Source organism: Pinus tabuliformis, chromosome 2_1, assembly GCF_031772625.1.
Source record: "Pinus tabuliformis cultivar Carrire ecotype Pingquan chromosome 2_1, CPIR1, whole genome shotgun sequence".
Lineage (NCBI taxonomy): Eukaryota > Viridiplantae > Streptophyta > Pinopsida > Pinales > Pinaceae > Pinus > Pinus tabuliformis.
The window spans coordinates 567775545-567800767 of record NC_142299.1 but is presented as its reverse complement, the minus strand read 5'-3'; the positions used below and the strand labels follow the sequence as shown (position 1 = coordinate 567800767).

General features: G+C 32.0%; 1 protein-coding gene across 2 annotated transcripts; it reads right to left on the bottom strand.

Moving 5' to 3' along the window:
- Positions 1-9914: 9914 nt before the first annotated feature.
- Positions 9915-12281, bottom strand: LOC149201693 (uncharacterized). 2 transcript variants are annotated; one of them, XM_089399795.1, is made up of 4 exons: positions 11963-12281; positions 11408-11511; positions 10382-10500; positions 9915-10193 (listed from the first exon to the last, which is right to left on the bottom strand). In XM_089399795.1, exons 1-4 carry the CDS (start codon positions 12174-12176, stop codon positions 10103-10105), a joined length of 528 nt encoding a protein of 175 aa, XP_089255921.1. In that variant the 5' UTR covers positions 12177-12281; the 3' UTR covers positions 9915-10102. The 2 variants fall into 2 exon arrangements, with proteins under 2 accessions (XP_089255921.1, XP_089255922.1); XM_089399796.1 differs by having other exon boundaries at positions 11996-12277.
- Between the last annotated feature and the right edge of the window lie 12942 nt (positions 12282-25223).

The following is a 25223-nucleotide window of genomic DNA, read 5'->3' as shown; positions in this document are numbered from 1 at the left end:
ACAAGGATCATAGTGTTGGACATTGGATGTAGGTTCAAGACTTTAGCAATGGATTTTGGACTTCCTAGGAAGGACACGAATCCTAGTATTACTTTGAGGGTGGAGGTGTGAACCTCAAGATTCCCTTGTTGTTGATGGAGGCATCATATCCTTTTATTTGCTAGTTAGAGAAAATGTGCATATTTATATATGTGTATATTATTGTAAATATTGTATCGAGCTAGATTTATAAAGATCCATAGATAGTATGGTCATTTGTTGGTTGAAGAAAATTTTCATAAGTATATGTAGTTGTTATTGTAAATACGCTAATGAGTTGTGTTATAAAGCTCCAACAAATGATATGATTGTCATGTCTCCAATAGGATGTCATTGTAAACACTGCAACGAGCTGGGTTATAAAGCTCCATGGGAAATATGTTTTGGTTTTCAATGGTTTACTGATCATAGGTGTCATAGAACACCAAGGATGGAATTCCCCTAAGGGGGAGGGATTTGTAACAACCCTAGGTTAAAAGTTCATGTAATAAAGTTAATAAAGGAAAAATAAGACCAAGGTCATGGGACACGTATTCCAAGCTTAATGTTGGGAAAAACATCCTAGTGGGTGCTCATTTGGATTATTATGGCTAAGGAAATTGACAAAGGAATCAACAAAGGCTTTGAAAAGGAAAAGAGGCATTAATTGGAATTTTATTTATGAAAGTAAAGGAAAATAGGAGAAAAGGGAGATGAAAGGTCACATATTTGCATGAGAGGGAAATTAAAGGAAAACGAAGAAAATAGAGGCCTCAATATTAAAAATGATTATGAGGATTAGTTCATAGATTTTTGTTAGTGTTAGCTTGGGCCAAGTGAAAAAGAGAGATAAGAGTACCAAGAGGAGAAAGTAAGCAAGAAGGAAAAAGAAAGCAAGGAACAATTAAGGAAAAGTTGTATAAAGTAACTTCAACATGAATACTGGTAGGTAACAGGTTGCATGTGTGATTTCTTAGCTTGTTGGTGAATGCATGGTACATGCATGTATGTATTTGGTTCTTTTGTTGTCATTGACATGGGATTTTCTAGGTGTGACAATGGTTTCAACCTTACCTTTCCATTTTCGGATAACCATGGTGTTATGGGGTTCTTTCATTCGGTTGAGATTTGGATTTCCAGATGGTTTTGGAACCAAGTGAGGTGGTCTCAAGAAAATTACCAAGGGCCTAGGAATCCTTTGATCGGTTTTGGCGGGATTGTGGTAAAGCCTGATGGTGGAGATGAGAAAATTTCTTAAGGTATTGGTGAAGAGATTTTGAGGCATCCAAGTTTTTTTGGGCCTAGTGATCCCTCAACTAGTTTTGGCAGGATTGAAGTAAAGCCTGGTTGTTTATGTGTTTGTTTTGGGCCTAGTGATCCCTTGACTGGTTTTGGTGGGATTGTGGTAAAGCCTAATTGTTTAGTGATCCCTTGACAGGTTTTGGCGGGATTGTGGTAAAGCCTGCTTGTTTATGTGCTTACTTTGGGCCTAGGAATCCCTTGACCGATTTTGGTAGGATTTTGGTAAATCCTAATGGTGGAGGTGGTTTAATCTCCAAGAAGGCTTGGTTGTTTTTGTCTTAAGTCCCGCATTCATGCTTGGAATATGGCACATGTGTGATTGGTTGAAAGAAAGATTTGGTTCAACCCAATCTATGTCCGGGTGGTACATGGAAGTCCCTGACCTGGTTGACTTTTGCATATGTTAATAAGAGCTCTTTTCTTATTGTATTTCATGAGTAATTTTACTTGTTATTATGTGGCTTTAATGGCTATTCTATCATGGTTATTATTTTGGTTATAGGATGGTTATAAGCATGGTTCCATAACAGGTTTTAGCTATGGATCTTGACATGTTTTGATTAGTTGATGAATGGTTAATGAATGCATGATCTAACAAATGTTATTGTAGTTATTTTGAGAGGGCATTAGAACTTCTTGATGATTTTCATACAAATATCAAACCCCTATGAATTTGTGACTTGTATATTACATGTTCTTAATATGTTTGACGAAATGACTATCATGGTTAGGCCTGATTAGGTTAAGTATTTGATCAAGTTTTGTATGAATGAATTATTCTTGATGCCATTTATCATTCTAGAAAGTCTCATTGAGTTCTCGGAACTGGTCTGGAGGCTGACTTGGAATTTAGGCTCAAAATTTAGGATCATGCCCTCTGAATTGGATATTTTAGGTTACAACTACTACTTGGTAGGCTTATGCACAACCCTCAACCGCATGGAGGCCTTGTCATGCATGCGGTTGGGATCCCAAGTGACTGTACTTGGTAGGCTTAGGCACAACCCTCGACCGCATGGAGGCCTTGTCATCCATGCGGTTGGGATCCCAAGTGACTGAAAAAGCATTCCAACACAGGGTTTGGGCATTGGGAGTGGTTGTTTGGCTCCTGGGTGTCCTGTAGCTCTCGAGGAAGGTCAGTAAGGTTCTAGTTTCTCGATTCCACTTCCTTAACTATACTTAGGAGGTTGATTCATTTCATAGTATCCCTCAACTCATGTTTACCCCAGTCGACTGATGAAAGTGGGTAAATGTGGGAGGGGTGGTTACAGAAAAATATGACATTTTGGAGAGCCAACAAAGTTCACAATGTATTTAACTCTGCCTTCTTTGAAATGATTCCTAAGAAGGATGTCCCTGATATTTTCAAGGAATTTAGGCTTGTTTCTCTCTATAATTCCATATATAAGATCATTACCAAGATTATTGCAAAAGGAGTAAAACCAATTATGTCTCCCACTATCTCTTATGAACAATTTCAGTTTTTAGATGGGTGTCAAATTCATGAAGCTATAAGAATTGTACAAGGGATTCATTCAATAAGTTAAAGAAGAATACACACATATAATCAAATTAAACTTATCCAATGATTTTACAAGGAAGGTTGGACCTATGTTATGTTGATGATGCTCCATGTTGGTTTCTCTTGTGAGTTTGTAAATTAAGTGGAAGATTTCTTTTCCTCTATATCATTCTCATTACTAATGAGTGGTTCTACTTCATTTTTTTCTATCATTCTAGAGGACTAGAAAAAGGATGCCCATTATCCCCTTTAATTTTTCAAGAGGTTTCTAAAGGTTCGATGAAATGTCTCATTTCTAAAAGAGGGGCTAGAAAATTGAATGGTGTCAAATTAGAAGTCCTTATCTCTGTGTTCCACATTTCATTTGTGGATGATGTGTTGTTATTCATGAATGGGTCCTTGAGAGTTGTTGAGTAAATTCATCAAGCCATAAATATGTATTGTGATGTAAAGATATGGAGGTTAATTAGTTGAAATCTTGAATTTTGTTTCATGACATTATTCAAGGTTAACATAGAGCTATCTTACCTCTCCTTCGATTTTAGATAGGGGATTTTCAAGGAGGTTTAAATACAAGTTTGATTCAATCTAAAACAAAATGAGTTTAGAATCAAGGATTGAGTTTGGTTGTGTAAAAGTATTAAGAACAAAGTGAAATATTGGTACACAATATGTCTATCATTAGGAGGAACACTTACCCAAGTTTAAAGATGTGTTAGAAGCAATTCTTATTTATTCGCAATCAATAGTCTCAGGATTCCATTCCTTAAGATATTTTGCATAAGTTTAGGACAAATATCTTCAATTTTATATGGAATGGTATGCATGAAAAATAATATATTCCTATGGTATGGTAGGAGAGATTAGCCAAGCCCAAGAAGAAAGGAGGTTGGACCCTAATAAAGTTTACTTTTTCCAAAGGCCCTTGCAACTAAAAGCTTGTGGAAGTTCATTTCTAAGGAGGGTATTTCATGAGATCTTTAACGTAAAACATATATTTATTCACTTTTGTATTATGAGTGGATTTGTAGCCTAAGAAAATCATTCAAAAATGAATCTATCATTTGGAAATAATTGGTCCAAGTTTTATGCTTGGTTGAATAACAACTCGCTTGGAAATTTTTTAATGGTAGAATTATTGTTTTTAGGAGTCACAATTCAATTTGTGGAGGGTGAAATACTTGTATTTATTTGTGAATCTCTAGAATTCCCTTGATGTTATTAACACGTTTTCTTTAGTTGATGTGAAATGAGGTGAAAGAATTGGTATCTAGGGTGATGTTTGGTTGACTTTGAGGGACCTAAGTCTAGTGAACACAACAACCATCAAGTGAGAAGGTTTTTCTCAAGTCTTGTCTTCAAGTTACATTGTATTTAGGTGGTAGAAGGACATTTCAATGTGGGATAAAAACCTTGTTTGGGGGTTCTACATGATGAAAATTGGTTATTGAGCAATATTCTCCTTGTAAATGGATCAATATATGAATTGGTAGTGGGAGAAGGATTGAAAGGTTAATCCCCCACTAAAGTGCCAATTGTTTCTATGGATGGTTGTTTAAAATCACATTCTAACTTGATATAATTTTATTAAACATTCCTTTAAGGGTATAAGTAGGTGAATTCTATGTATGTGCGCTTTGGATTTCATTTAAAACATGCTTGTTAACAACCACTTTGTGATTCAAGTCTAGGATTCAACCATTTCCCTTATTATGAGGATTTGTATTTGGGGAAGGAGAATATTTGACGTAAATACTAAAGCTTTGGTGGGATAATAGAGATCCGATTCTTTTGAAGTTATACCTTTCCTATTGTGTTGGGCCACTTGGACCTTGAGGCATAACATTTTTTTTAAAGATAAGTTGATGCCCCATCTTCAAGTGTTTTTTAAATCAAATATTCCTTTGAGGTTTTTCGTAAGGATAGTGTAGCTAAGAAGCATAGGAACATTGTTCTGCGATCTATTGATGAGTCCATGCTATGGGATTTTGTTGATAGTGTGTTTGAGGGGAATCTTTGCAATTGTAAGGTTGGTTCCATATTACATCTTTCTAGTCAAAATTTACTCTCTTTCTCCTACGGTCTTAGGTATGGATCCAATAGTGTTGTCGTGGTAAAGGTTGTCATGTTATTGGCATCACTAGTAGGGGAAAGAGGTTGTAGAAACCTTCAAATACTTTGGGATTTTTAGTTGATCAAATTGATCTTTAGGAATTCTCAACAACTAAATTAGGGGTTCAACATCTCTTCAAGGGGTCAAAGAGAATCTATGTGAATTAGGTTGATTTTATTTCAACCATAGATTTCAAGAAATAAATTTTATTGCTAATAGTATCTCCCAAAGAGTTGTGTGTGCTCTAATAGGCTTACTAAAGATCACAAAAATTAGGGAGCTTGATCTGTATTTGATATATGATAAGGCAATTCTTTTTCTAACTAATGCATTGTTATGATAAGTGGACACTTTGCACTCCCTTTTGATACATTTTTAATTAGTTAGAGATGGCCTACATACCTTTTAGTTTCTTTGTTAAAAATTTGTTTAACTATCATAATTTTGAACTATTGAGAGAACTTAATTTTTGGACTTGTTTTGTTTAAGAACGATTTTGTTGTAGCATTTGTTTCTTCTAGTTTCAATGTCCACAGACACATTATTAAATGTAATTTCAATGTTTCTTCTTGAAATAAAGGAAGGAATGGCCTTTTTCTTGGAAAAAGATAAATGCAGAAAATGAACAGTTTGAAATGAATTGAGACTTCTTCAAGAATTAACTTTGAATCCTAAAATTTTTGCATAATTGATATACAATTTCAAGGAGACTAGCGGTTTCACATATAAATACAAAACAACAAAGTTTGAAAGTACTCTGTTGTTCATGAGTAATCATGCTTCATCTCCAAAATGGTGTGGGATCGCCAACCCTAGTTTAGCACATAAATGAACAATATCAAATGATTAAGATATATCAAAACACTTTATATCATGCATTATAATAACAAAACACAATGTTGTATGTGTTTCCATAAACATCACGAATTTATCAATGATAACAAGTGTGTGTACAAGGTTATGGATATAGCAAGTTATTATAAGTATATTAATCACATTTGGCTTTTCTTCTACATATATACAAAGTGGCATTTTCTATGGTACTCAATTGATGTCTATCACAATCCATATCACTTCATTACAAGTGTGAATATGATTGTATTCAATAATAAACATAAAATTCCATTGTGAACGTCACCAACATTTATAGACAAAATATGTAAGTATATTTACATACATATCTTATATCAATGGATTTACACATTACTAACAACAAACCTTAGCATGATCAACTAAATGGAGTTTTGGAAATAAGGCAAATGAGCCAAAAGAGATCCATCTGCAAATCAAAATATTTAAGATTATATAAATGTATGCAAATTGAGGATGAAAGAAGGTATAAATACCATTAAAGGAGATATGTTATTCATACTAGCTAAAGTAGACATACTAGGAACAAAAATCAAAGATCTCAACAATAGTGAACGAAAACATAGTCAACCTATGTATCACATATTCAAAGAATAATAATATTTGTTGACTATGAATTACTGCTACATATATCTCATATAATTGTGTCATATGAATGATTGAACTTGGCCCTTAGAGGAATGAATATAGAGAATGAAAGCTTCCACACTATAAAATGATTCCATATTGCGAACTTATTAACCATTCAAGACTTTATCAACGCTCAATTTGAATATTTAATTATTTTGCATGTGTTTTAAAGAGACCATAGATTTTAGGAACATAAATAAATCAATTACAATTTTTCCATTCATTCTCAAGAGATTTTTTCTTAGAAAAAGGTAGAATATAATATATAGGTGCTATATGAACAATTGAATCTGGCCATTGATGAATAAAACTAGATAACAAAGTTGTCTCTTTATCAAATGATTGTATATTATGAGCTATTTGAAACCATTTGAGACTTTTTCAAAATTTTATTTTGAACCTCTAACAATCTTGCAAAAGGTTTCAAGGAGACCATGACTTCAAGGAACAAAGACAAAAATATATCAACAATAAGATAATGAAAAATTGAGGGAAAGGGTGAGGGAATTAGCACTTAGAACATAATTCAAATATATCAAACAACAACATAAATGCACTCAAGAAAAATTGGAAACCATACAAAATAAAAAACTTTGCATTTTTACTATTCAACCTCAAGAAATGTTTTCTGAAAGAAAGCCACAACATATAGATGACATAGGGAAATTAGCTATCAAATTACTCTAAATTGGAAAATCAAGAATACTATGATGAACCATGTCTAAACAATGACATGAAGAGGATAACAAATGCATCTTAAAATACTAACAAAAATTCTCATTTTAGGGTGTCCATTACATTCGTAACAATAATAATTACATAAAGAAGCAAAAACAAAATCCACAATGTGCACAACAGGCTATACACGTGAATTGATTTTACATTAGGCCACAAGCAACCAAAATGAAATAATTTATTTTCCTTTTTTTTAATCTTCAAAGCTTCAACAAATATGATGCCAACTACAAGGTAAAAAAATTTCAACAAAGTGGGTCTTAAGAATATAAATGACAACTACAAGGCTATCATGGCTATAGGTAAGCATGAATGTGTGGCTAGAAAATGATTAAAAAAATGGAAAACTAGTTCTAGTTGGACAAATATTGTGTATAAAAATCCATACATAATCACTTCATGATTGTGAAAAAGTGACTGTGTACTATTCTTATCATCTTCAAAAACATCAATTCACAACAGTGCCATCAATTTTCTTGCACTTGCCCTTTCTTTTCATTTTTTAAATATTCAAAATGTTATCTATTACATAGATATTTCAATGCTTAAGTTGTTACAAGCTAATTGTATACTCATGATAAACAAGTTCACTGACAACATTACAATGAACTAACTTAAATACTCACAACAAATATGATGTTAACAACCAAACGGATGTTGGAAAGAAATGAAACATGATAAAAAGTGATTAAGTAAACATTGTTAATGAGATCATTCGTATGTGTTGAACTCCTATATTCCTTTCAAATGAAACAACCCATGGGTATAATGGATATAATTAAAGAGAAACACACAGCACATGGATATTCAACTATAACAACATGGGCTTTCTATGAGCCTCAAAACCTTGTCTTCAAGCATCTTAGTGCCATCACACAAGAAATAATCCAAACAAGCTAGGTAAGAAGATACAATTTGGAAATGGAAAAGGAAATTCACAACAAAAAGTCAAGGAAACATATATAGACATGTAGATTGTCATCCCTAAAAAAAATTAAATCAATGAACAAAGTGCAATCTTGACAATGAACTAGTTTAGAAACCACTATTAGTATCAAACAACAAACCAACTAAAACCCAAGAACCTAATACAAACCATAAGCACAAGGCAATCACTATAACCATTTGCCACTAAACTATTACTCTCATGCACTTAGAAGAACCATGATATCCTAGCAAACTAAAGAAAGAGCAATGGGCCTACCATAGAATGAAGTAAACTGCCACAGTGCGAAAAATAACATCCAAGCTACTTGAACATTAAATTCTTCAACACCATGCCTGGTGTCAAACAAAAGTTTGTGCCTACATATTCTCAAGCCCATGACATAACAAACTTATCACATCCAAAATGCAAGAAATTAGTCAAATGACCATCAATCCAAAAAATGAGACAACAATGAGTTGAATAAACACGACAAGTGAAATGGAAAATGAAAAAAAAAAATCAAAACAACACTTGCATGCATGCACTTGTAGCCTACCTTCACAACTAACAAAACATAACCAGACTCAATAGAGTCATAAGCTAGTTTACAACATCCACCAACACCTCAATGTCCATATCAATATGTACACCTAGACACAAGAAATAGAACATCGAGATTCCCTTAATAAGAAACTAGGAAATAGAACTAATTATCGCCAACCACTCACCATACCAAGAAGGAAATGAAACATTAAAAAAACATAGTTAATACACACTTTGAATAAGCACACACAGTGAATGTGACCGCAGGTTACCACGACATCAAGATTCCTAGCTACTAACTATATAAAATCTACAAAGATGACTAAATTTTTGACAACATGATGTAGCTTAACACCTCTTAAAGGTCAATAAACTTGTAATTTGGGCAAATGACCACCAAATTAAAATTTATTTTTATTTTCATAATTTATATATAACCTAATAATATAATTTACTTTTAAATATAAATATAGAATTAAAATAAAATTAATATTCATTTAAGATATGCAATACAAACCTAAAAAATAATAATAATAATAATAATAATAATAATATAACACTATTCATCTCTTATTTTATTAAAATTAAATACTTCATAAATTATTTCTGCTCAAATCTCTTGGGTTTAGTGCAGTTCTAGGCTTCATTACGAAGTTGATAAGAATTTATTTTCTCCCATCAATGAATGACTTTTCCACCGTGACTTAGTCAAGGGTTCTAGAGACCATCTCAGCATAGAGACTTACAGAAATTTAATGCTGAAAAATGTGTTTAGACGAGGAAAGATAAACCTAATTCTTAAATAAGAAAACTATATCCGAGTTTGATCTTTTTCTGATCTTACGTTTTGTCCTGAGCATGTGTGACCTGAACTCCTGAATACTCTAGATGTCTACAGCCTCCAAGCCACAGGCAGACCCTGAGATTTTTCTTTCAGGGCATGCTTTTTCTATTACTATTTTTTAAGGGCAGTCCTCGGAAGATGGAAGCTATGGAACTCAGATTTGCTCAGAAATGGCTAAAACATGATAAAGGCAAATTAGTTTGGATTGTTAGAGGTAAAGATGTTAGCCCATAGTAGAGACAAAACAGTTTGAATGATTAAATACAAAGAGCTTCAAAGATTTTGCTCCTCAGAAAAATTAACATCAACTTTTCTCTGAAAAGCTGGAGGGTAGGAATTACTGCCAACTTTGATACTCTGTAACTTCTGTCTGATCTTATTGTGAATGAACCATACATAAGACATAGTCTATTTTGAATGCTTAAAAATTAGTGAAAACTACCAACAGTTATTGTGAGTATGAGTGAATACTCATATCCCTGGACCATGTTTTGAAATGTTTCAATTAAGTGTAGTATCTTCTTTTTCATATCACACATAAAGGCCACCAAGCATAAGACGATTGAGAGCAGATTGATGGCATTACGTTAATGAAAATCAATGAGCCGTGCTCTCCTGGGGCTTCACCACAACAACAGGGCACTCTACATTGTGGGCACAATAGTCACTCACACTGCCAAGAACAGCCCTGCAGAATCCAATATACTCTGTTACAACTTACAAAATAAAAACCCAATAGAAACCTGAAAAGAGAACTGCCAGTTCTCTGAAACAATGACATGAATCATTAGTAAATCAAGCATATCACTAACAAATATTGTTTTATAAACAAACTTCTTAGAGCTACAGATAGGGGGGGACTTCATTAAACAATACCTCTTAAGAGGTCCGAATCCACGACTGCCCAGCACCAACATGTCAGGATTATACTTTTTGACAGCATTGCATATGACCTCCCTGGCATCTCCATGGTGGACCAACGTCTTCGGAGTCAACTGAGACAGTGACATGATAAATATATAAGATTTTCCATTATGAAAGAACAGAAGAAAAGAAGAAGGGAAAATTGCAAAATGCCACTGGTGTGATCAGTTGTAAGGCTGTGTTGTAATATTGTGATATTTTCCTAACAAGAGTGTACTAATATCTCAAAATTTACATGATGGGATGAAAATCATGAGCTAATGATAAATTCTCTAGTAAATTTTCTATATTTAAATTGTTAGAGTTTTTTTTAGAGTACTAAATTCATATATATATAATGAAAAATACATTTTAAATGACAAAAATCATTATTCGACCAAAATTTATTTTCATTAACAAAAATCATTATTTGACCAAAATTTATTTTCATTAATTCTCAGAAAAGACTCCAAAAATTATAATAACTAAATAACACCCCATTTAAACTAATAACTTACTGAAAGATAGTTTTCATTTCGACTTAAAACACATCAAAGCATTCACATTTTCACCGTGGCTTGGTTAGTCCACACTTACTTTTAAAATGCACATTAATTATTTTTTGATGATGGACCTGATGATCTCAAAACTCCATCAAGGAAAATGCACATTAATTATTTTTTGATAGTGGACCTGATGATCTCAACACTCAATGAAGGAATATGCAAAGCTCAAAGTTGCATCTCTTGAATTCCGATATTTGATATATTAACCATAAACAATTTGTATGAATTCAAGATATACATCCTCCAGCTTGGATTCCCACACCACAGTGAGGATCCCGGTGCAACTTCTATTGAAACACTGGTTAGGAGGGATTCAATATAGTCATCCAAAGGAAAAACGCTTTCAATATTACAATTTAACTGAACATCAAACTATTTTAATTATGGAATCAACCCTCACATCATGCCATTGTACAATATTAGTGGACCTTACAGATTTGGCTTTGCATATTTCCGTTGCTTTGGCCAAAAGCTTCTCTGAAGCCTTCTTGGCATCGTCTTCCAACATCCTCAGCACCTCAACTGGCACCATGAAACCTGCAAAAAGTAAACCCCAATCAGAATTAGATCTTTATTAGTTGTATCAGATTTCAATATCTCAGAATCTTTTTAAATTCTGACGGTCTGGATCTTGATGATCAAATTCCAAGATATTCCCACAATCTACAAACTATAAACAAAAATACCTGAGTAAACCCAAAACAAAATAAAACACTTCAAATATGAAATGCCATCCCAAGATGGATGAACACAACGTGCTCATACTACTATTTTATTTAGTCAAAATCTTAAAATGCTTCATTTGTGCTCAATAATAAGCAATATATCTATATGTTCTTTTAATGATGGTAAAACTTCCACTGGAAACATTGAAAATTTCATACACTTACTATCATTTTTTCAAAAACAGCCCACCACAACATATTGAAATCTTTTCCATCAATAAACCCAATAGGCTTATATAATATTAGATTGAATTACATCCTACCAATCTCCATAACAGCCGGAGAAAGAGACTGACCGGGTGATCCAGCTGCGAAAAAGGTCTTTGTAGAGTGCTGAGCATGGATGAGAATGATCCTATCATGTGATGTTGACAGGTTGTTAAGAGCCCATTGGAGAGAGTTGATGCTGCCCTCGTCATCGTCTATGGCCACCAATATGAGCTTGCCTAATTTCTCCCGTTCCTCTATGGATTCCATTAATGCACTAAATTTTGACTCTGCTTACAAGGATCTTCACACCCACGAGTTCGTTTTGCTAGATAAGGAGGTTTTTTTATTATCAGAAATGGATAAGGAGGTTATAGTGAGGATGAGAAGTTGTAGGCCAACAGGAATAGGAAAGCCAGGTGGTTTCGGATTCAAGATTTCTCCATATTCCGCTTCCGTGGGTTTCTTTGTGTTGTACACGTTTCAGTAGTAATCTGCTTCTGGCGGAGTTGGCAGCTAAGTGGGGGAGGTTGATTCGCATTTATTAATTAAAACACCTCATCTTCACTGGAATCCGAAGTCACATATCCATGACTTCGTTCTTTGTAATTTTCATTGTAGAGCTGAATTAAAAAATGTTCATAAATCTTTCGAGCGCAATAACAGATCGATCACATTGTATCTCAATTTTATTTTCTAAAAAATATATATTAGAATATACTAAAACAAGTGTTACCTGGTAATTAGTAGGGGTAGTTTAGTTTAAATATGGCTAATTAAAATATGAACTTTTTATAGAATGTGAGCCTTGGTAGCTTAGTTTAAATATAGCTAATTAAAATATGAATTCTTGATAGGATGTGAGATGATCGATTAAAGCTTTCATAAAAAAATAGAAATGAGAATGAAAACACTGTTAAAATGTTGTTGTTTGGTGAGCGCCCTACTTTATTGGTTGTAATGAATCTTTACAACTTTATTTCTTTGATAGTGTTTGGTTCAAATTGATATGGAGAAACTTATTTTCCAGTCAATGAGATGTCAACTCCAAGAAACTTGTTTTGCACAACCAATTCTCTTGTACAAAGTTCGTGGGAAGTGTACATGATTGATATAGAGTTGAATGAAATTGTGTTTGTGGCAGTGAAGACATGGGAATATGGAACAAAATTTTTAACGTTATCTCTCAAATGGCGTAATATGAAACAAAACTTTTAATGTTATCTCTCAAATGGTGTCATGTTTTAGACCAGACTTCTTTCTTTTGCACAGAAAAATGGAGTTGGGATGATCTATACTTTATAATTTAGAATTAAATTAATTTTTAAATTAAATTGTAAAAACAAGTTAATTAATATTTATAAATAATCCTTAATAACAATGGTTTAACTATAATCTAACCACTAAATTATGACTAGCACAGTTATATAAATTAAATCACTAGTAACTATAAATGAATATCAAAACACTTAGTTTCTAATCAAAATACTTAGTTCCTAACCATTAGTATCATGAAAAAAAACATTAAAGAAATTTAATTATTAAAATAAATACTAAATATTATACTTTTCTATATGATTTGTGATTTAATATTAAAATAAATGAATTTGACATAGTCGATTTAATTAAAACCAAGAATAAAGTTGCAGTACATTAAACCGCTTTAACAAAATTCACACATTAACTTTTTGCATGGTAATTGAGACCAATTTTCTATGTTTAAAAATTCTTACATTAACTTTTGCATGGTAACTGAGACCAATCTTCTATGTTTGGTTCAAGGAAAGAAAACAAACCGCAGATGAAAAATTAAAAGCTAATCTTCCAATATATGCCGAGAAATCTATAGAATTTCAAAATGAAATCTTGGTAATCTACATTGCACAGGGATTGCTCCCAGTACTTAGAGAGAAAATACCCCATGCTCCGGCCCTCCTGTGAGCTTGGGAACTGGTATGAAACACTCCAAAACAATCGAGAGCTTCTACAGGGACATGGGAGCTTTACAGGAGCTTTGCGGTCCAGAATGAGGGGATTTCGGTACTGGTTTTCGCCTAGGAACGTTGATCGGGAACCTGTGGGCTTCCATCTAGGAGTGTTTAAACACTCCTCGATGGATGAGAGAGCCCACATGTTCCCAATCCACGAGTACCCACCCTTGGGAAAAAACACGCCAAAGATGGGTGGGAAAATTCTTTTTTTTGGAATTTCTCGCCAATTCTTTACCTTCCCTTTCCTATATAACCAATGTCATGCTCGAGTGAATCGAGCCAACAATTTCTAAGTTTCTTTGTGTTGTGGACGCTGCCCTGGAACGTTGCTGCTATCATGGGTGAGCCACTCAGCATTGAGGGGCGTTGCGGCTATCGTGAATGAGAAGTTCGCACTGAGCATTGAGGGACGTTGTTCAAGGCTCAAGGACGTTGTGCTGTGTGCATTTTCCATTAACGCATCGACATTTTTTCTCACGCGTTGTTGTTGTTCAGGACGTTGTTGCTCACATTGACGTTGTTTCTCACACGTTGATGTTGTTCGATGTTGTTGCTCATGTGTTCAAAGTTCAAATCCTGTTTTAGTAACAACTACAAGACTATCGGTATATGCAGGTAGATTCTTTTCTGTCTTTTGTGATTGCTTTGCAATTTCTTTTGGGAGAAATCTTCATTGACAATTCTTCAATTTCGCAATGGCAGAAATAGTGAACTATTTTGTAACAGAGCACACATACAATTTACAAGCTCCTCCTAATATTCTTCATAACATATAAGTTTCTAACCATTTATGATTTTTGTCAATGTAAAATAAAAATGATATAGAAATGAGTTTCCTTTTTGGTTTGTGATGCACCTTATCGTTCTTATTGACTGCCATTATAGATTCTGAATGAATAATTCTTGATCTGTTTGCTTCGAAAGACATATTCGATAGATTTTCAGTTTGCTTATAAATCACTCCGACCTTCAGAAAGTTGTTATGTATTCCTTCTTTTGTTTGTTCGAAAGCTCAACTAGACTCCAGAACCATAGCCGTGGATCTAAATTGTTGTTCTTAGTCTTTTTTTTCTTTGATGTAAATGTTGCTTACAATTGTCCTTTGGCTAAACACCCATGCTATGAAGGGCATTACTATGCCATCAAAAGTACTCAGGATTGGAACCTGGCCTCATCGACACCCACTTGAGGTTTTGAACCTCAATGTTCTGGCACCTTCACAGTTCTGAATTTTTCATACTTTAAAATTAAATTTTAATGGTTAAATGACAAACCATTAGCCTTTATCACAATTCTTAAAACAATAGTAAATACGTGGTGGCAAAGAGTTAGGATTCCAAACCACAGGTTTAAAACATTATATATCGAGAATTATGTTCATGTAATTTTACTAATTTATGTTTGAAGTTTACTTCTATAGTCTCAAATAAATACTTATGTTTATTTACTGTTCTATAGTTATAGGATTATAGGATTATCATTTGAGTTATGCCTGAGCACATCCCCTTGCCTAGTTTTCACTTTAACGATAATCCATTCATCTCTCTTTTTATGTCTATAAGTTTGTTATTTTTTATTATAAAATTGGTCCCACAGTCATCTCACTTCTGTTGTGCAAGACCTAAACTAATATCTATGCTGGTTGGTGGATGTTATGGTAGAATTAAGATATCTAGTCTTTGGTTCATGTTAAAATACAAATTTTTGAGTTAAGATGGTAATTTAAGATTATGTATAATTGGTCAAAGTTTGTAGAAGATATCCTCTCTGGAAAGTTAATTTTAAATTTACGTCCTAAATGTCAATTCCATCTTAAATAATCGACTTAGCAGTCTTTAGTAAAATTCCCAAGTCTTTTCTATTCTTGCTTATTTTCAATTTTTATTGTCTTAGATTTTACCTCTGCATTTTACCTTATTTAAATTTATGTTATTGATTTTATATTGAAATCTAGTGCTACATCTTTGGAATACACATCAAAATATTGACATTATTTTGTATATTGAGCTTACCAATTTCATTTTTATATAAAGTTGGTTTGTCCATATTTTAGTGTCCTGAACCATTCATAGGCCATAAAATATTTAGTCAAATGTTAAAGATCATTGAAAGGACTTAATATTTGTTTGGATTTTGCAGTCAAATAAGGTTTCTTACGGTGATTTATAGCTTATGTGGTTAGATCAAGCTTGCCTTCTACAACATTTAGTTAAAATTTAAAACTTACAAGATTTTTGAATAGTAGGAATTAAGGTTATGGTTCTTGTTCGCCTTTGTGAAAAGTGAGTCTTATTTGTGTCTCTTAAGGTACCATGCATTTATTTCTTCATGGACAAGTATTTGGAATAGTATTTCAGTTACCAGTATTAAACATGAGACAAATTATCCTCTAATGAATATTAGCATGAATATCTTTCTAAGTAAAAGTTTTTAAATTTTAGTTTCGAATCAAAACATTTTTTTTATTAGTTATTGTCTTATTAAATATGTAATGATGCTTTATGTTAAGGGCTAGGGCATATAATCTGGCAGCATTGATCATTGACTACTTTATTAGTTTATGAGAATATGGCATATGCAAATTAAATTATTCTGATTTTTATTTTTAAATTTTTTTGTCATTTATGTACATTCTAAAATCTATTTATTTGTTCCACTTCTAATGTTTTTTTGTATTTTAACGTAAATTTTTAGTATTGATACCATGGATAGAGGGTTGGGTAATGAATGTGGTAACAACAACAGTGGGATGAGACCCCCACTACCTCCACAAGTTCAACAATAGAATGAAGGGGCAACAATAGGTACCCACAAACAATCAAGCAACATTTCCAAGAAGCTTTTACTGAAGTTTATAAAAAAAATAACACAAAACAAGGGAAAAAACAGTGGGGGATGTGAGGAATGGCAATGCACTTTGTGTGACCATATTTTTAATGGTAGTTTTACAAGAGTATGGCATCATCTTTTGGGAATACCTGGGTTAGGAGTGAAGGGTTGCACATGTAACCTTGAACAAAGAATGAAGATGAGTAAGCTTCACATGAAAGAAAATGGAAACAATGAATGTGATAGTAACATTGTATATCCTAATAATAAGAGAGGTAGACATGAAGATTCATCCCAATGTATGAATGAACAAAGTCACATCCAAATTGAGACTAATCAAGGGAGTTCTAACACTAAGAGGACTAGTGTAAGTGAATCCATTCAAAAGATGTACAATGCTTTGCATAGGGATGAAGCAGATGATGCCATAACGATTTTTTATGGCGAATGGAATTTCATTTAATGCCACTCGTTCACCATACTATAAAGAAATGGTGAGAAAAATCATAGCTGCAGGGACATGATATGCACCCCCAGGGTACAACAAAATGAGGACTTCATTATTAGATAGAGGGGTGACAAGAATGCATGGACTTATGGAGGACCTCAAACAATCTTGGGTTCATTTAGGTTGTTCAATTGTCATGGATGGTTGGACAAATATTCAACAAAGACCTTTGTTGAATGTTATTGTCACGTCACCAGAAGGGCCTTATCTTTTAAAAGTAGTTGATTGTAGTGGAAAAACGAAGGATGCTACTTTCATGTTTAAAATGTTGAAGGATGCAATTAATGAGATTGGTCCTTCAAATGTGGTACATATCATCAAAGATGAAACACCTGTTTTTAGAGCAGTGGGATTGATGATCCAAAGTCAATATAGGCATATCTTTTGGACTCCTTGTTGTGTACATGCCCTTAACAATCTCTTAAAAGACATTGGTAAAATACAATGGATTGCAAAAATAATTTCAGATGCGAGGGAGGCACAAATGTTCATTTGCAACCACCATGCTTCCTTGGCAATTTACAGGATGTATTCAAAGAAGCATTTTTTAAAACCTGCAGAAACAAGATATGCCACATACTTTATTTTTCTTGAGCGCATGGTTGAGGTCTATGCATCTTTACAAGCCACTGTTGTTTCTTTAGAGTGGAATGCATGGACCAAGTCTAAGTCACCTCAAGCAAAGAAGATAAGAGAAATGTTTCTTAATGAGGATTGGTGGGCTGATTGTAGATATGTTGTTTCTTTCACAACTCCAATTGTGGAGTTGATTAGGTATGCTGATTCAAAATCTACTGCTCTTGGAGAAATCTATGAATGTATTGATACCATGGTGGGCAAGGTAAATCACATCATTCGCCAAAGAAACCCTTCTTTGGAGTTTTTCCATGAAATCCATAAGTTGATATAGAAAAGATGGCTTAAACTCAATACGTCCCTTCACATGGCTACATATTCCCTTAATCCAAGGTGGTATCTGGAAAGAACAAATAGGATTCGTCCTATTGATGATGAAGAGGTAAAACAAGGGTTTCTTGATGCTATAACTAAGATGTATATTATTGATGAAGTAAGTGTGATACGAGAGAAATTTATTGATTTTAGTACATTAAGCCCTCCCACATTCAACCAAGATGAAAAGAGGGACATCAAGCATTATGCTCAGAAGAAACCCCTTGGATGGTGGAGAATGTATGGGGGCTAGGTTCCAGAGCTCTGAAATCTTGCTTCATGTTTTTTTATCTCAGGTTGCTAGTTCCTCAGCTACTGAAAGGAATTGGTCCACTTATATTTTCATACACTCTATTAAGAGAAATATACTTACCTCTAAGAGAGCAGAGAAACTTGTTTATGTGCATAGTAGTCTTCCGCTTTGTTCAAGGAAGCTCCCTGAATATTTAAAAGGACATGCTGCACAATGGGATGTGAACACTAAAGATGCTACCCAAATTGATGATGATGATGAAAATCCTTTACCAAATGCAGGATTGGTTGGCATACCTTTAGATGACATTGTTGCATCTGATGATGATGATGATGATGACGTTGATCCAATACCCAGTGAGGCTCAATCTTATATGGATCTTCTTGATGCTAAATATCATACTATATGATCATAAACTTTGTATTTTTGTTGCTATATTTTGGCTATTGGGCATTTTGAATTATGTACTACTTTAGGCTTTTGCCTTTCTAAGTTTTTTCTAGTATGAACATCAATATGATTTGGGTGGCTTTTAGTTTTGGTTTTAACTTTTTATGGTTGTCTCTTGAATGATGAATCATTTAAAATTTCAATTTGGTATGTACATTTAATCTTTACACTATTTAAAAAAAAAAGTTATATTAAATTTTAATTTTTAATATGTTATATTATTCATTATTGTCACTCTCAACTTGACATTTCATGTAAATTTGGGCAAATCTTCTAGCCACACCGGATACTCGTTCCCACGTACCCAAAGTACCCACATAATGGAAACTCGTGCAACATAGTTGGTAATACCTAGCGAGAGTTGCAAATCCTTTGATTTGCCGAAACAACAAAAATTAATTACACACACACACACACGAAAGGATAAAAAAATTTCTTGAACTTTTTATATACTTTGAGCAAAAAACTATAAAAACTATTCATAAATAAAACAAATTCAACAAAGTTGGGAAAAAAATGCTCATGAGATCCTAAAAATTAGTAACTATACATCAATAATTTTTTAATAAAATTAGGAAAGAAATGCTCACAAAATTCTAAAAACTAATAAACAATTACATAATAGTTATTAATATAAAAGCTATGTGTAAACAAAAAAAAATTATGATTAATATAATTGGAATTGAAAAAAAAAAAGAAAAAGACAAAAAAAAAGTATAGTTCAAATTAAAAAGTAATAAAACTTATATATATATATATATATAATTTTTTAATTATTTTTTCCTCTTTAAAATTTGTCATTTTAAAAAAACCATTGAAAAAAATAAAAAAAGTAATATAACTAAAAACAATTATTAGAAAAAGTTTTTTAAATTATTTTTTCCTCTTTAAAATTTGCCATATTAAATTGAAAATATGGAGAAAAATATAATTCATGAAAATGGAAATAATAAAAAAAAAAGAAAAAAAAAATCAAAAGGTTAAACAAAAAGGAAAGAAAACTAAAAACAAAAAAATAGTTACTAATAGAATTTAAAGTTACTAAATAGTCCATAATAAGATCTCAACTAATCACCTTACAAATAAATCAATTTAAATAATAGTAAAAAATAACAAAAAATGAATTCCCAAGGTTAAACTATGGATAAGCGACATGATTTTTTAATCAAAGGCAAACTAATAGGCACTCAAATGCAAACTGAATGCATAATATCATGCCTACAACTATAATAAATAAATGAATAAACATTTTAATCTAAGAGAAATCTAATTTAAATTAATTTACATGATATGATATTAGATATTCAGTTTTGCTTTGATTGCATATTAGTTTGTTTTTGACCAAAAATTTATGTTGCTTCTCCATAGTTTAACATTGAGAACTCATTTTTGTTATTTATTATTATTATTATTATTATTTAAGCTTTAGGCTTCGTGCTATTCCCAAGAATCAAAGAAGAGGCACAAAGTCAACAAAATCATTACATATAAACTCCCAATGGAGTATTACAAAGGCACCTCATAAAGGAGCATCACATCAATGAGACTTGTACATGAGGGAAGTGGTTATCATAAAACCCTCCTAATCACTTAGGCTATTCAGTTATAAGTTGATTGGTTCAAGTCTTATTATCTTTAGTAACTTTCATTTCTATTAGTTGCTATTTTTTTTTAACTCTTCTTTTTTTTCATGAATTATAATTTTTTCTCCATATTTTCAATTTAAGATGATTTATTATTATATTAAAAACGCACACGCACACGCGCGCGCACACACACACAGAGGAGCTGTTTTTAGTGCGACTTTTTGGACTTTTTGGTGCCGGAATCCCACATAAAAATTTGAGGTGAAATCTTGATTTGTGTTATGTAAACTGTTTTTTTTTAACTGTATATATGGATTCAGCACCCTGAAAACCCCTAGAGTACTTGGATTGTGTAAGGGCTACCCATTAAACTTGTGACTTAAATAAATTCCTGTCAGATTTTACAGAAATTAGACTAGAAAAACCCACCGGAAAAGCTTCCAAAAAGTCGCACTAAAGACAACTCATATATGTGTGTGTGTGTGTGTGTTTTAATAAAAAATAAAATACATAAATATATACAAAAAATAAATAAATATTAAGGTGTATATATGTTAATATAAACAATGTTAGATAATCATATTTCAAGAATACAAAATTTTATTAATTGTTTTATTTTTGTGATGAAATCTTGGTTTTTATTATTTTTTAGTTTAATTAAGTTATATTTAAGTTAAGCGACTGGTACTAGCTAATATGTAGCCCTTGTTGTAGTTAGTAAGACTTATGGGTTAAATACATTATTTATCCATGTTTCAAGGGATTTTGGAGTGAGTTGTTACATTTGTCAAATTTGAAAGGGATACAAAGTATATATAGTAATTAAAATTAATCATTTGAATTTGTTTTAATAATATATATTTTTTTTTCTTTCCAAAAATATAAATATAATTTATAAAATTTAGTTTATATTAATATATTATATAAATTTATCCCACGAAGCATATAATAGATGCTGATAGCGTTTTCTTAAAGTCACTCCATGGTGAAAAGGTCGCCAGTTCAAAACTCCATCGGAAAAAATCTAGTCACACTGAGGGCTGGTGTGGTGTTGGGTGCGATACTTAGGTCACTTTGATGGCTTAGAAGTCGTTGGGTCATGGCTAATCAAGCCACAAGTTAGGGGTAGTGCAAAGCTTGATTTTGATGGCTTAGATGTCGTTGGGTCATGGCTACTCAAGCCATAGGTTAGGGGTAGTGCAAAACTTGAAAAAGTTTTGTATTTCTAGAAATTTGATCTCTCTATACCCTTGGTAAATGGATCTATATCGGGTTTATGTGTCTGTGTAATTTTTTATTGTTTAAATTGCATTTTTCAATGCGTAATTGAATTCAATGCCTTAAATATTTTTTTGAACACTTGGAATGTGTAAAATACATAGTTTGAAATTACAATTCCAATAAACATTTACTAGATTTCAAATAAAATTGACCAAAAAATGCACTCGAAAAATGACCAAAATGTAAAATTGAATTGGTTTAACCATAATTTTTTTTCAATAACTTTTTATAAAATATAAGTATTTTTAGTTAACCATGGGTCTATGCATGGAGCTAGGTTACAATTTGGCAAGGCGAGTGTGTGTTTTGGTGAAAAAAGGAAGCTCGATCGAACAATTTTAAGTTCTCAATCTAGTAATTTTTAAGTGCTCGATCGAGTTGCTTTAGGCTCTTAAACATAACTCAATCAAGCATTTAAACAAATCCTCGGTCAAGTGTGTATGTAACCCAAGTTAGGAGCTCAATCGAGGGTTAGAAGCTTGATCGAGGGTTAGGGCTCGATCGAGCTTTATGTCTCGATCACATTTTAGGGCTAGATCAAGCCCTTATTTCTTATTCAAAACTAGGTCGTGGCCTATGCAAACCATTTTGCACTGACCATGAGGAAGAAGGAGTTTGATGGAGGATTTCTAAGTTCAACTGAGATGGAGGAATTCAATCCAACTGCCCACTGACCCCGCCAACGACCCAAAGGCTCAATCCAAGGTAGGTTTTCTATCTTTTTTGTCTCTTTTATTTATTTCTTCTTGCAAAAAAAAATAATAAAAACCACCATACAAAACCACCAAGAAAACCCACCAACAAAAAAAACTATGAATTAGGTTTTTTTTTTTCATTGTATAATTTTTCTGCAATGGTAACATGTTTATTATGTATTGTTTTAAGGTAATTTTTTTTTTTTTTAGATTTTAAATTTTTTTCTTAGGAGTTTAGTGAAATAAATTTTAAAAATATATATTTTTATTTGTTTAAAATGAATTTTAAATTTCAAACAAATTTGACCATAAATATGCCAGAAAAGCTCCAAAATAGAAAACAACCAAACTATAACCAATAAATAAATAAATTAGGAGATTGAGATTAACATCATAAATAAGGTTTCTTATGGTAAACCTCTATTTTTCCAATAAGAAGTTTTATTTTATTTTTATTTTAAATTTAAATTAGTTTATATTTTAAATATTTTCTAATAATAAATTTGTTTTAAAAGATTAATTGTACTTAAATAAAATATTAAGTAAATCAAAATTCCAAAACATTTTTTTTGTTAATATATATATATATATTTTTTTTTGTTTTTTTTTTTTTTCATAATAACATAAGATATGTGATGCTCAACAACTTTTTAAGACTCGAAAATTTTCTTAAATTTCCCACTACTCATATTTGTAGAATTATTTTAATTTAATGACATGACAACTATATATCTCTTAATTCCCACCCTTATTAAATTTAATAATTGAATAATGTATTTTAACTTACACTTCTTATATTTTTAATTAAATATATAACATAACATAGCGTCAATATAATATAACACACACACACACACACACACACAGATATATATATATATATATATATATATATATATATATATATATATATATATATATATATATATATATATATATATATATATATATATATCTATATATATATATATATATATATTTGTGTGTGTGTGTGTATTTTCAAGTTTCAACAATGCATCATTGATACATATATTAAATCCACGATGAAAAGTCCATTTAAAGTGAATAAAAGCATGTTGACTCTTTTTCAATTTGTAACGTATTGTTTCATTATGTAGTGTGTTGTATCGTAAACATTGTTTTCATGTGCTTGCACCTAGTACATGTCATGTGTCAAAGTCAAACATTATAAGAACTTGTCTTATGGAGTATTTGATTGGCATGAAATTTTATTAGTTTTGCAAATAGGTTTATTTCAAATTTTTACATATATTTACATATTTATGCTCTATGAATAAAATGCATTATTTAGAAATGGGAAAAAGTGTAAGTTAAATTTGATCACTTCTTTCGATTGTATTTACATGGAACTCAATACTTTGGTTGATAATTTATAAAAAAATAGACTTTAAAATTTAGGATTTTAGGCTAGATATTTTACTTGAGTTTTTAAATGGTTTTCTTGTCAACATTTTTTCTTGGATTAGTTTATATGTATTATATGTAATAGTTTTGTATTATATGTAATAATTTAGTCATGTTTTCTTTCTTGGATTAAAGTTTATATGTATTATATGTAATATGTAGAGCCATCTCCTATACACCCCCCAACTGTAGCCTACCAGAGTGTTGGGGGATCTACTATACATGATCAGGCTTGTGATAGATCATGTAGCCCAACCAAAGTGTGTGTTTCACTCATATATCCTCCCTTTAACACCAGTTAGAGTGTCAGATGTAGTGTTTGTCTCTATTGAGGATCTTGCTACCAATAGTGGACCTTCTCCACCTGTTGAAGGTGCACCTCTTGTTTTTTTAAATCATCTTTAAAATTTATGTGTTTATGTCTTGAAATTGTCTTTAATTTTTAAATCATCTTCAATTGGTTTGTTTGAATTTAATGTATATGTTATTATGCTTCTAGTTTGTTATATATGTTAAATTATGTTTATGATTTGCAGACCCTCAGCAAGGCGAAGTTGAGGATCACAGTGCAACATCGATCCCTCTATGGAACGATGTTATAACCAGTATCATAGTTGAGGATGTTAGGGCCCAACAGACATGGATCACACAAGAGATAGGTAAAATATCTTCTAGTTCACCTACTAGGTGTAGTTTGTCTTTGATGCTTGATAGCATCAATAAGTTAATCAAGACATACTAGAGGGTTGTTCCACAAAGCCACCTCCTATATTCCATACATAGGATTAGGAGGTTGGAGGTTAGAGGCCCACACACTTGGGAGGTGGTGAAATACTCCACAAAGGACATTGATGTTCATGGGGAGTTGTTTCACTAATACAAAATGATTAATTAGTTACTTAAAAAATGGCTAAAATTTGCATATAAATGACCATTTTTCAATCGGTGATCAATAGTAGCTAATTTACAGTATTTTATAAAGCGACCAAAATTTAGTCGTATTTAGCTTAATCATTAATTGGTTGTCTCAATTTTATTGTCTAGTAGTATATTTAGTCATAAATTTCATCATTATTTTATTGATTGATTTAGTCATTAATTGCCACAATTAATCACCAAACACACAACAAATTATACTACTACATGATCAGCCTAGAAAACAAATTAATAACCAAAGAAATATCACCAAAATGTTGGTCATGTTATACGATATTATAAATTAGCTACTGATAATCATATATATGCAAATTTTAGTCATCATTTGAAACTAATTAATGACCAAAGAAATACGACTAAATTTCCGTTGTATTATAAGATACTGTAATTTAGCTACTAATAATCGTATATA